The 12,006-nt window shown below is 39.2% G+C and overlaps 1 protein-coding gene across 2 annotated transcripts in view; it reads right to left on the bottom strand.

The window, feature by feature from the left end:
- PPP4R3A (protein phosphatase 4 regulatory subunit 3A) overlaps positions 1-12,006 on the bottom strand; it is a 40,174-nt gene that overhangs the window by 16,415 nt on the left and 11,753 nt on the right. For both annotated transcript variants that reach the window (XM_060261177.1, XM_060261178.1), the window contains exons 3-7: positions 11,766-11,864; positions 7,958-8,575; positions 2,687-2,764; positions 1,240-1,356; positions 728-844 (exon numbers count right to left, since the gene is read on the bottom strand). In XM_060261177.1, coding sequence (XP_060117160.1) covers positions 728-844; positions 1,240-1,356; positions 2,687-2,764; positions 7,958-8,575; positions 11,766-11,864 — 1,029 coding nt within the window. The remainder of the gene's footprint in view (positions 1-727; positions 845-1,239; positions 1,357-2,686; positions 2,765-7,957; positions 8,576-11,765; positions 11,865-12,006) is intronic.

Here is a 12,006-nt window from a genome sequence, read left to right as displayed (position 1 = left end):
CTAATACAATGGAAAAACAAAGCAACACATCATCTAAAGAAATGCCATTGTTCAAAACTAGTGATGCAAGGCATTAGTATATAGTTCTGAGTTGAAAGGTCATTCCCATGTTAACAGCAATAATTTCACCAGCAGACCCAAGCTGCTTTATACTGTCATGGCCGTTTTTTCTCAACACAGAAAGGGGTGAATTTGGCAGTGATTTCCACAACAGAGGAGCTTCTAAAGATTAGCATGAAGAAAACGGCAGAAAATAATTATGTGAAACAATTCTCAGACATTGTTCCATGCAGATTTTTCTCCCTACCAATTATCTTGTGTGACTCCGTCTCTGCCACCCACTGATAGCTCTTAACCATGATGTAGTATTAGATCTAAACCAACGTTAGCTGTGGTTCATGACAGCTAGGGTCCCCAACACCAGGATTTAAAACTCATGGTGAAAGCTGATAAAAGAAAGGAGCATGCATTCCTAATCTGTAACTGTGATTTGCAGGCAGCCGGCATTACATCTGCACCAGATGATTAAGAGAAAACTATATTACACGAAAATATTGGTAGCTTCCAGAAGATACGACAGCACACCCCTCAGTAAAAGACAATACAGATATCTTTCTGAACATCAATCATTAAGCGCAGTTTTTGTCAAAATAGTTATTTCAAAAGTTATGAATTGTGAATGGAAACATCTCTTAACGGAAACAGAATGTTGTTAGGACCCACTTACATCATCATTCTGCTGAGCCTCTTGCATGACAAATTCTCGTACCATTGATGGGTTGTATTCAACCAAATATGAAAATATATCAGTAGCTGCGCTTCGCACTTGTGCATCATCCATTCCCTGAAGTCAAACAAAAACAAGGATGCGGAACTAAACTGAGGAAGTCCAAAAGGTTTTAAGACTAAAACCATTATTTCATTATTTTCCTTGGTTAAGCACCAAACTGCGGAGCACTCTAGGAGTTCTGTGGTCAGATATCTCAAGATGTTTCGGAATAGCAGTCAAAAGGGACCACAATGCAGGAGGTGAGGGTGCAGTTAGCCTTTTATCTCATACTGTTTTACTATGGGGCATGGATATAAATAGCGCATAGATATAATTTTTTTTTTGCTACTAAAAATACCCCCCCAACATGATAATACAGAATTGAAACTATTCAGCTACCACATGTACATACAAACACTAGAGGTCTGAAAAGCAAGATAAATGTTTAAAAGTGAACTTTGAAAACTCACTAAGATGACTTCTAGTGCTGGAAGAATGCCCATGTTAGACAATGTTTTGAAAAAAGCATCTCTGTTTTGAGGTTGTAATGTTTGAGAAAATGCACAAAACTCTTTGAGAAAGTTTACCTAAAAACAAAAAAGAAAGAAGCCTAATTTAGTGAGAAACTTGAGAAGCCATGTTGTACAAGGCCAATGGCCAATCCAGTCTAACACTCAGCACATCACACAATTGCCAAAACCCAGGCACCACCAGGAGGTCTACCAGCAGGGGCAGACTCCAGATGCACTCTCACTCTCACCCCCCAGGCACCAAAAATACAGAGCATTATGGCTCAACACAGAGTGTTCCATCTGTACTTGGTGGCTAATAGCCGCTGATGGACATCTGCTCCATATTTTTATCCAATTCCCTCTTGAAGCTGTCTATGCTTGCAGCCACCACCACTGTGGCAGTGAATTCCACATGTTAATTATCATTATTTAATTATCTTTGGGTGAAGCAGTACTTCCCTTTATTAAAACCTACTGCTTATTAATTTCATTGACTGCCCACAAGTTCTTGTATTGTGAGAAGGGGGGAAAATTACTTCTTTCTCTACCTTCTTTGTCCCATGCATAATTTTCTAAGCCTCTACCATGTCACCCCTCACTTGTTGTTTCTCCATGCAAAAGAGCCCTAACCTCTTTAAACCTTTCTTCATAGGGAAAGTGCTCCACCCCCTAAATCATTTTAGTTGCCCTTTTCTGCACTTTTTCCAATGCTATAATATCTTTTTTGCAGTGCAGTGATCAGAACTGTACACTGTATTCCAAATGAGGCCACACCATTGATTTATACAGGAAGAAGAAGAAGAAGATATTGGATTTATATCCCGCCCTCCACTCCGAAGAGTCTCAGAGCGGCTTACAATCTCCTTTACCTTCCTCCCCCACAACAGACACCCTGTGAGGTGGGTGGGGCTAGAGAGGGCTCTCACAGCAGCTGCCCTTTCAAGGACAACCTCTGCCAGAGCTATGGCTGACCCAAGGCCATTCCAGCAGGTGCAAGTGGAGGAGTGGGGAATCGAACCAGGTTCTCCCAGATAAGAGTCCGCACACTTAACCACTACACCAAACTGGCTCTCCATTATTATACTGGCTGATTTGTTTTCAATTCCCTTCCTAACAATCACCAGCATAGCATTTGCCCTTTTAATTGGTGTCACACACTGGATCAACATTTATAGCGAGTAATCTGCTTCAACTACCAACTCCAAAACATGTAAACAAGAAAAAAAACACCAGACCCAATACTGAGCCCTGCAGAATCCCACTGCTTACCACCCTCCACTGTGAAAACTGCCCATTTATACTCACTCTTGTTTCGTATTAACCAGTATTTAATCCACAAGAAGATTTCTGTAAAAATAACATAATGCAGCAACTACCTTATTACACTCACTTTAAACACACTTACCAATTCTTGCCTTTTCTCCTCATCTGTGGCTTCATCTGTAAGTTGTGCAAACAGCTCAGTCAAAAATTTTTCATCTTCCTACAAAAAAGCAGTGTTACATTTACCATACCAATAAAAATTTCAAAATACACCCAAAATACACTCCAGTTACAAATTGATAGTTTTAAAAGGCAAATGTGCATATATTTGTTACACTTTATATTTAATGATATAAAGCAGCTATATTCTTTCTTAATATGCAACTGCCACCAACTTCAAATACTAGAGATAACCCATGACAATAAGCTGTTTCATTTTCCTACTTACACACTTCAAAAAGAACAGCCTGAGTCAAGAAGGTCCTTCTAGTTCAAATTCAGGACAGTACATGGTCAATGGCTATCTCTTCCAGACCTCAGTTAAGAGTTCTGTCTTTTCTGATGGACTCAACATAAAAAGACAGGGGTTTTATCTTCTCCCTTTCCCCTCCCAATGACCTGATCAGGCCACCTCAAGCAAGTTTTCCCCGATGCCTCCAGAAATTTCTTCCTGAAGTGATTCTAGTCTTAATTCCCCCAAGTCTCTGTCCCCTGAGAGCAGGGTGGCTGGCCCATCCAACTGTCTCTAGCTAGACCTATTAGCATCTGTATGAAGGTGGGCTGATGGAAGTCTGGAAAGCAATTGAACTGACTTCCCCCTTTCCTACCTGTTCTCTGCCTGGAGAGAAAAAAACTTTTAAAACTCAGAGTGAAGGTTTTGCTCATTTCAAACTTCCAAAGAAAAAATCAATTTCTTTACGGATGTCTCTCTGCACAAGCATCAAACCATGGTCCCTAAAAACTGGTTAGTCACTTTGTCACAATTCCTAGTTTAAAACACTGCTTTGCTGTGAACCAACAAATTCTGATTTTGGAGTTCAGACATTTCAACTAACTGGGGCTTGATCAAACCACAATTTGAACTGTCTGAATAGAGCCCTAGACTTACCTTTGTAAGTCTAAATCGAATAAAATAAATAAAATAAATAAATTGAATTTCCTAGAAATACAGCATGCTGTTATACTAAATGTAGTCTTACACTGCTAATATTCTACTTTCGCATTACAAGCCATGGGCACAATATTCCAATTAATGCAGTCCAAATGGCACTGGCTTTATTGCCACAGTAACAAATGATGCAGCTAAAGTATGTATATCAAAAGACTGGGAGCATTTGATAGCAAAGGGCACAAACCTTATTTTTGTTGTGCAGTTAATGGCTAAACCACAAATTGAACAATAAACTGATACATTTGTTCGTGAACTGAACTGGCTTGTATCAGTCCATGATCCCTGCTTTCTGCTTCCCACTGCTTTTAGTGGGGAGAATAAAACGGAGTTGAGTGGCTCAAAGCCGCAAAGAGCAGAAAGCAGGGTTTTAAATGGCCCCTATTTTCTGTTCCCTGCTGTCAGCAGTTTTTTCTGAACAACAGAAAGCCTTAAAATTTGTGAAAGTTCATGGGAGCTCTTCAGTTCACAAACACTGCTTCATGAAACAGCAAACTGACCAAAATTCATGATGAACTTTCTTTACCGAGTCAGTTCACGCACACCTCTAACATTAACTCCCCCAAGCCCAATTAAGTTTGCTATCTACTATACAAATGTATTACGTTGTTCTACTAAATATATACATTTCTCATTTGGTCTTGCTAAGATTAATTATGGATCAGTTTTCCAGACTTAAGCAGTTTTGAATGTTTAGCCATCTCATTGAATTGTATATCTTATTACAATGAAGATGAGTCAGACCCAAGTATTGTTCTACAAGATTATCAGCTTATAAAAATCATTAATTACATTTTTGGTTCAGCCTGGAATCCTGGTGCAGGTGGAGGAGGGGGGACAGCAGTTTTTTCACTGTGTCATTTTTGTGACCTGAGATAAAAGCCAATCCTTAAATTCCCTTTGTGAGGCAAAACAATTGTTTTGGAACAATATTAAATCCACTTCTACCCCCAAAGTTTTCAATTTATTTGACAGCCATGCAGTTTTTTTAAAAAAAATGTTCAGTTAATCAACTGTTAGTTATTTTGATAGTCTCGAGGATCATTTTTAGATCTTCCGTAGACAGACTAATGCCTAAGCCTGACTGTTCAAGAAAGTTGCCAGAATAACAACATAAAATGTTCCACTTATCTTTCATCCCGAAAACCCCCCAAAGAAACTAGGTATATGAACAGGCTAAGCTGCTTTAGACTATTACAGACTGTCCAAATCTAATCTGACTGCCACTGAGACTTCAGGTTCTCAACATTTGCTGAGATGATTCAAATGGGAGATGCCAATGACTGAACTTGAGACCTTCTGCAAATACCCGGCACTGAGCCCTTTCCCTTATGCAAGAAGAGGACAGAATGCGAAGCTTCCGTATGTGCAAGTAACTGCCCATACAGTAAGGGCAGTTGAGCTTAAGAAAAAAAATTGAACCACGTGATGGGTGGGGGGCTTCAGGGAAAATTAGATGTGGGAAATCTCCAAATGTCCTAAATAGAGCATGTCCTAACATTTATTTTGACATGCATTTAGTAATTTCATATTCCAACAGCAACAAATCCTTGAACTGAAGTATTTTATTAGGGAAAGAAAAATCATCTGATGCAAATGTTATAGTCAAATTCAATGTTTCATGTAGGAATTATTTTTACTTGAATAAAGTTTTTAAAAATGTAGACAATATGACATGCATGTACTTTACACTATTTGAATTTAAGAATGAAGACACTGAAATTTGTCGATATACAAATGTTAGCACACCCAAATAACTGTGCATGATATGCCACAGACATGCTTGTCCACTTAACTGTTTTAATGGCATTGAACTTTTGTTCATAAAGGTTGCACTACCTGTTAGTTTGATCTGTTAGGTCAAACCAAAGGTAACATTCCTATTTATATATCTCTTTTCACATGACAGAAGGAATACTGTAATCATCAATCCATACAGCTGATTTTTAAAAACTGAATTGGTGATTTTACCCCCTAGCACCAGAGTTCAAAACAATAAACAATACATGTGCTCTTTCACACACAACTCCTGCAGGTTCGTGCAGTACATATTAGCAGTTTGTGTGGCATACATGCTAGCGCCAATCAGTTGTCAAAGTAAGGGTGGGGGGAGAGAAAATGGATTTCTGCAGTCCTGGAAACACCAACAGTGGCTTCCAAAGTTTGACAGACAGTACTGGCTGCCAACAAGAGAGCTCCCATTCTGCTGTATGGGAGCAGAATGGATATATACCCCCCAGCTCACACACAGCTGTTTTTACTTTGCAGCAAGCAGTTAGGTAGACAGAGAGGAAAGGGAACTGGAAGTCATTCCTCAGCATGAAAACAGTGGAGTTGGAAGTGTCTGGTGCTTACTCAGGGCTCTGAGGCACCTGTCCTGCTCAAGCCGAGAAGAGTGGCTCAGCCAATGGGTTCCTTGGCTGAAACCTCACACTCCTGTCTCAGAGGGATTTCTGAACTATCAATCTCTTCCCCTCACACTTTGGATCACTGACTTCCATGCCTGTGGGCACATCCCCCTTGCTGCTCCTGCCACTTATCTTGGTTTTGGCAGAGCCCACAGGGAGGGCATTCTACTGCATCACAAACCTCACTAAGTGAACTGATTTGGTAAATAAGGTTTGTGAGACCCTATGAACCAGGGACTGGGATGAACCTTCATTTTCCCAGGTTGTGCCCATCTGTATTTGAAACTGTCAAGTTGCTGAATACTGGATTGTAAATGGTATTCAATATCAGTTTTAGAAAATACAAAATCTTTAGAAATGGAAAATTTTTCACAAACAAAGTACTGTGAAATCTTCCTAATTTCTGCAAAAAACCCGTATCAATAGGTAAGAATCGACTGAATCATGCCAATGGATAAACATGCTAAACAAAAACACTCCACTGTGTGTTTTAATTGCTTTGCTCAATCTATTTTAGTTTCCTATGCTGTCTGAAATAGAATATGATCAAGTTACCCAGAATGCTGTTAATGGTAAGTATTTCTGAATGACTAAGTAAGTGAGCAACTAGGTGATATTCTCAGTCTTAACTTTCCTGATTTCACAAACTCAGCTATAAACAAAACTGGCAGTACACTGCAAGTTTGTTCATACTTAAAAAAAAGAGAATCTGTTGTGAATTTTTGAGTATCATAGCTTTCATTTAACACACACACACAAGGTTCTAGAACACACAGTTATATAAGTGTGTTTGAAAACATGCAGTTTGTTCTGCAAAAGGCACCAGGGGAAATGGGGCACATCTTGTATGTCCCATGTGACTATTTTACAGCATCTAGTCACTTTCTTCCCATTAACCATACCTTTTTGACTCCATCCTGCCTATCATAAAACCTCAAAAAGAAAGATGCTGTTTCTACAGAAATTTAAACAGTAAATTATAAAAAAGCATGTATGCAGACCCATAAACCTGACAGCATTAAATGATGTACTGTAATTTTGTCACATACTTTGGGTTTTCCTCTCACTATGCCAATGGCTTTCACACTTTTTATAAAGGAAAAGACTCACCAAATATCTATGCCCTAAAGACTCACCATTCACTCTCTATGAAACAAAATGTTGCTTCCACCTTGAGCTTCTTGGTCCTCGGAGAACTCAGCATCCATTGATGGCAATGAAACACCCATCAACAACACTCACATAACATCCCCTTCCTGCATATGTTGGCCCCTAATTTTTTAGGCAGCATCAACAAGCACAGAACTTCAGATAGTAGCAAGGAACCCAATTATCAATGTGGTACTAAGACTAGTTTTGCAGGATAAAAACCATAAAGCTCAGTTTGTATGAACACATGACTGATTCTATGGAAAGGCATGCAAGAGAACATGACACAGTTTCATTTCAGCACATGTATATATGGAGCAGATTGGAGAAAAATCCAAAATCTTGCCCATCTTTTTTGTGGTAAAGCTTGGTATCTGCTGTAAAGAGACACCGCTGTGTGGTAAATTCACAGGCTGTATGCAAAAAACTGGGTGCAGAATAGCAGGAGACAGAATTAGAAAATAGGCTTGCAAATCTCAGCTTGCAAAGGAAGGCTTGGCATAAGTGTCTGCAAATCATTAGGGTACGATAACTAAGCGCTGACAATTCTAACTCCAAAAATCTGCACCTTCTAGGCATGTGAAATGGCCCACTATGTAACATTATGATGCCAAAGCAGGACCATAAGACTAGAAAGATATCCAAATGTAGAGCAAACTGGGTTTACAAAAAAAAGTAGCAGACTTACCTGTAACATACCAACTATTTCTACTTTATTAAAAAAGATGAACGAATGAAGAGTTGATAACATGTTTTCCTCAAATACCGAAGGTGTCGGTAGAACCATATCTTGAATATACTGTACTCTGTATGTTTGATGTATTTTTTGTTTTAGCTCTGGATCTGATATTGGAATAACTTCTTTAAATTTTGCAGTTTTTGTTAGAAACTCCCTGTGTTTCCGTGACAGTGATAAAGACGGATCATATTCCAGACATCCAATTACATCCATTATACATTCCTCAGAAAACATAACTTCAAAAAGTGCAGTTCTATTCAAAAGGAAGATTCCCTTGATAATTTCATACAAATGGTGTAGTCCTTCAATGTTTTCCAAGTCCTCACACACGTGAAAAATTTCTAAGAGCTTCTTAATGTAGCCCTCATTTTCCAGTGCTAGAGCAAGTTTTTCACGACGTAATGGGGAAGGCAGTGAAGATGCTACAAGTTCTGCAATTTCCTCTAATCGACTTAATTCACAAGATGGCAATTCTAGACCTGGTGATGACATATCATCAAAGCGTTCCTCTTCAGATTCATCCACCAAGTCCTGTGTAATGTCCACTGAAGGGTCTTTTCCTTGAACCTATTAAAGTGTAAGAAAACCAGAAGGTTTCAATTTCCACTATGTAGGATTTTGCCAATGAAAAAAACCACAAAGCCGCAGAAAAGCCATAATAAAAAAACAGAAATCTTAGCAAACAGGCAGGACCAAAGATTAAAGGTTGGATCTAAGTTCCTGTGAATTAAAGAAGTTCACAGAAGATTTTTTCCTAACATCTTCCCAGATTAGGCCAAGTAAATCCACCCTTGAGAACAGCGTGACATTGGGGGAGGATGGGGTTGCAACAAGATAGAAGAAGCTGGATAAAATAACTTCCCCACTAGCAATATTCACAGATGAGCTTTTGCTCCACTCAACAAGCAGGAAGGGGGAGGATTTTGTTTGATCATGTGAAGGGGGACCCCTGAATAATAAACGAATACCCCTATAATAATAATAAATGAAAATATGGTTTTTGTGCCTTCAGAAGAGAATGTCTGATGCAATATTTGAAGCAGCTGTAACTGTTAAGAGGCCACACAGCCCAAAATGGGTGTGAATTCAAAGGTTGTGGAGCAGATAAGAGGCTCCTCTGAGGAAGCTCCTTGTTAAAACTGATAAACGCATGAAGGCAGAGGGACTGTGGAAAACTACAAGAAATTACTGGAAGGAAAGCAGGAGGTGGGGCATTTGAATAGATAAGGCTGGTGGGCTTGTCTGCTTGTTTTGATTTGTGTATAAAATGGTCAGAAGGTCGATGATTTTAACTTAGTCATTTTGGACTTATGCCGACAAGTTCTACTTTGATGTCAAAGTAAAATCCCTCGTTTCAAACCAAGCAATGTGTGGGGCTTCGTTATTTACCTGCTACACATGCCTTCTTGCTGCAGTCCCCCATCCCACATATTAGATCCAAGTGCCCTTTACCCATATTGTTTCTAAGAGTGTCCTAATCCTTAACAGAGGTTTTACAGGCATGCAAGAAAGATCCACTTTTGTGAACTCTGCAGAAGCCTGGATCTAAACAAGCCTTGTACTCACAGGAGTAGGAGCAGGTGGCAAGAAAAGAGGATTGGCAGTTTAACGTGATAATACATCAAGATTTTCTTCAGACATTTAATTAAGCTATACCAGTGGTTCTCAACCTGAGTTCCAGTTAGTCTCATCCATTGATAGGAAAAGACTTTGTTCCAGGGATAGTAAGAAAACTTCTTGTTTTATTAACAGCCTCTGGCCACAGACCCACCGGAGGAAAGATCTTCCCCCGTCCCAAGTGGCTCACAGGGGAAAAAAACACTAGCATCATACAAAAGCCAAATTTCCAGAATTAATCTGAAGATTACCATTGCAGGGTTGCCACTAAAATTTTATTTTTCATTTCCCTGACCAACATTTGTCAATTTCCCTGACCACCATTCAAATATAACCATGTAAAAAAATGAATAGGTTGTGTTGCATTAATGCAATGCTTAATGAAATGCTCCACTCTAAAACTACACAAATCTCAACTGCAAAAATATTTGTCAAAGTAAGAGATTTAATATCAGCTTCTTTCAACATTAACTGCAGCAACATCCATTTTGTAACTGCACCAAAAATTACACCAAGATACAAACTTTAATTCAAGTAAACTCTGAATGCTAACAAGTAGGAACTTTCCAAAGCTGGGAAAGTTTCACTTTCTGGTTCCAGAAAGTGTAATGAGCAGATCAGCAGCAAGAAAGGAGGTGGAGTTTCTGCAACTATAGAAGCAGATAACCCTCATTTGCAACCTTCATGCATGGAAGAAGTCAGGAAAGAGGGTGAGAAAACTGGTACTCTGTAACTCCAGCAGGAACAAGCAATCACATTCGCAAAATTTACTTTGCATGGTGCAGAGTAGAAAGTGCTAGTTTGTGAAATCCAACAGCAGCAACTCATTTGCAACTCCATGCTGGGTTTAGCAGGAGACAAAAAGTCCATTCCATACACAAGCATGACCCCAAATATGCTTATCTTTATATGCAAGTTAAATGCTAGTTAAACTAGCAGGTAGGAATGAAAACAGTTAGATGTTTCAAGTTTGTATACTGTTAAATGTTTGAACTAGCCTTGCTTTGCAAATACTACAGGCAGACCTTGGAAATCACGCAGGGACAGAGCTCAACAAACACATTAGGCAGCTTGATGGGGGTGGAGCTGGGAAAGGGCACCATTAAGTTTTACTTGTATTCTGCTACTTCTCTATTCCAGTTGCCACAAGAACAGATCATGCTCTTGCAGCAGCAGGTCAAAAATCCACAACTTGAATATATTTTAATCACAATTTCCCTGACTTCAGACCAAAATCCCTGACTTTCCCTGACCAATTTCTATTTCCAAGACTTTCCAGAAAGTGGCAACCCTGCACTGGTCTATAGACACAGACTGTCTTCTCTTTATCTTTCAGCTGAAACCCTTTGCATTGGAAAACAAATTTTATACCTGAAATAACTATCTAATTCTTGTTAGTCTTTAAGGGGCTACTAGACTCCTGCAACAGGACTGTATCTCCTTGGTACTACCACTCAGTCAGTCAGGAGCTCCTAGGGCTGAGCTATAGTATCCCAGCAACCAGTCAGCACATTTTCTAATTAATGCTCCAAAATGTTCTGGAAGCTAGATGACTGTGGGTGGTGGCAGCTTGATAATCTCCCACTGCTTGAAAGAGGAGGAAGTCAATTTTATCCCTTTCTACAGAAATAAAATCCCTCCCCCAATACCTAGAAAAGCAAGAGGGCTCCACATTTACATCTGTCAGACAGTTGTAAGAGGGGCCCATCTCCTATATTTACAAAAGATTCACAGACCCACTACAGCAGTGGTTCATAGCCTTATGTCTCCTAAATGGGCCTGTAAAATGGAGCTATTCCACCAGGCTTTCAGTTGAGGCAATGGACGTCCATATGGGATTGGCCCCTCCCGTCCAAACTGCTTATACTGGTTTCAACTGCTCAAACTGCCCAGTTTAGATTGTTGGCTCGAATCCACCATGGAGCAGAATTATATATGAAATACCTGATCAGGCCCAAGAATTAGTCTGCCATCTTAATGTTATTTATAATGAATGTAATTTTAGATTTTTAACAATATTACTGTATGGGTTACTATTGTTTTTATGCTGGAAAGTTTTTAAGTCCAAGAAGACTGTTCCACTGAGGAGCCACTATGTCAGGAAGTTCTGTCAGGAAAAGATACAAGAAAGAAAACTTACCTGACATATTTTTTCCCATATTTCATCACATCCAGCTTTTTCTTGAAAGCTAAGTGCAAGGTCATAGTTCTCTGCCTCAGACCACACAATCAAAGTGTCCTTGAAAAGTAAAAACGTTTAAGTTTAGCTGAGCTATATTTAGCATAATATTTAACACAGCATTTTCTGATGAATTATTTAGTCCACAAATAATAAGACAGCAAAATTTCTAATAACATTAGAGACATCAAAATTAGAACAC

The sequence above is a fragment of the Heteronotia binoei genome, chromosome 21 (assembly GCF_032191835.1).
Source record: "Heteronotia binoei isolate CCM8104 ecotype False Entrance Well chromosome 21, APGP_CSIRO_Hbin_v1, whole genome shotgun sequence".
Classification (NCBI taxonomy): domain Eukaryota; kingdom Metazoa; phylum Chordata; class Lepidosauria; order Squamata; family Gekkonidae; genus Heteronotia; species Heteronotia binoei.
The sequence above is the reverse complement of the archived record's forward strand: the minus strand, read 5'-3'. Positions and strand labels throughout refer to the sequence as shown.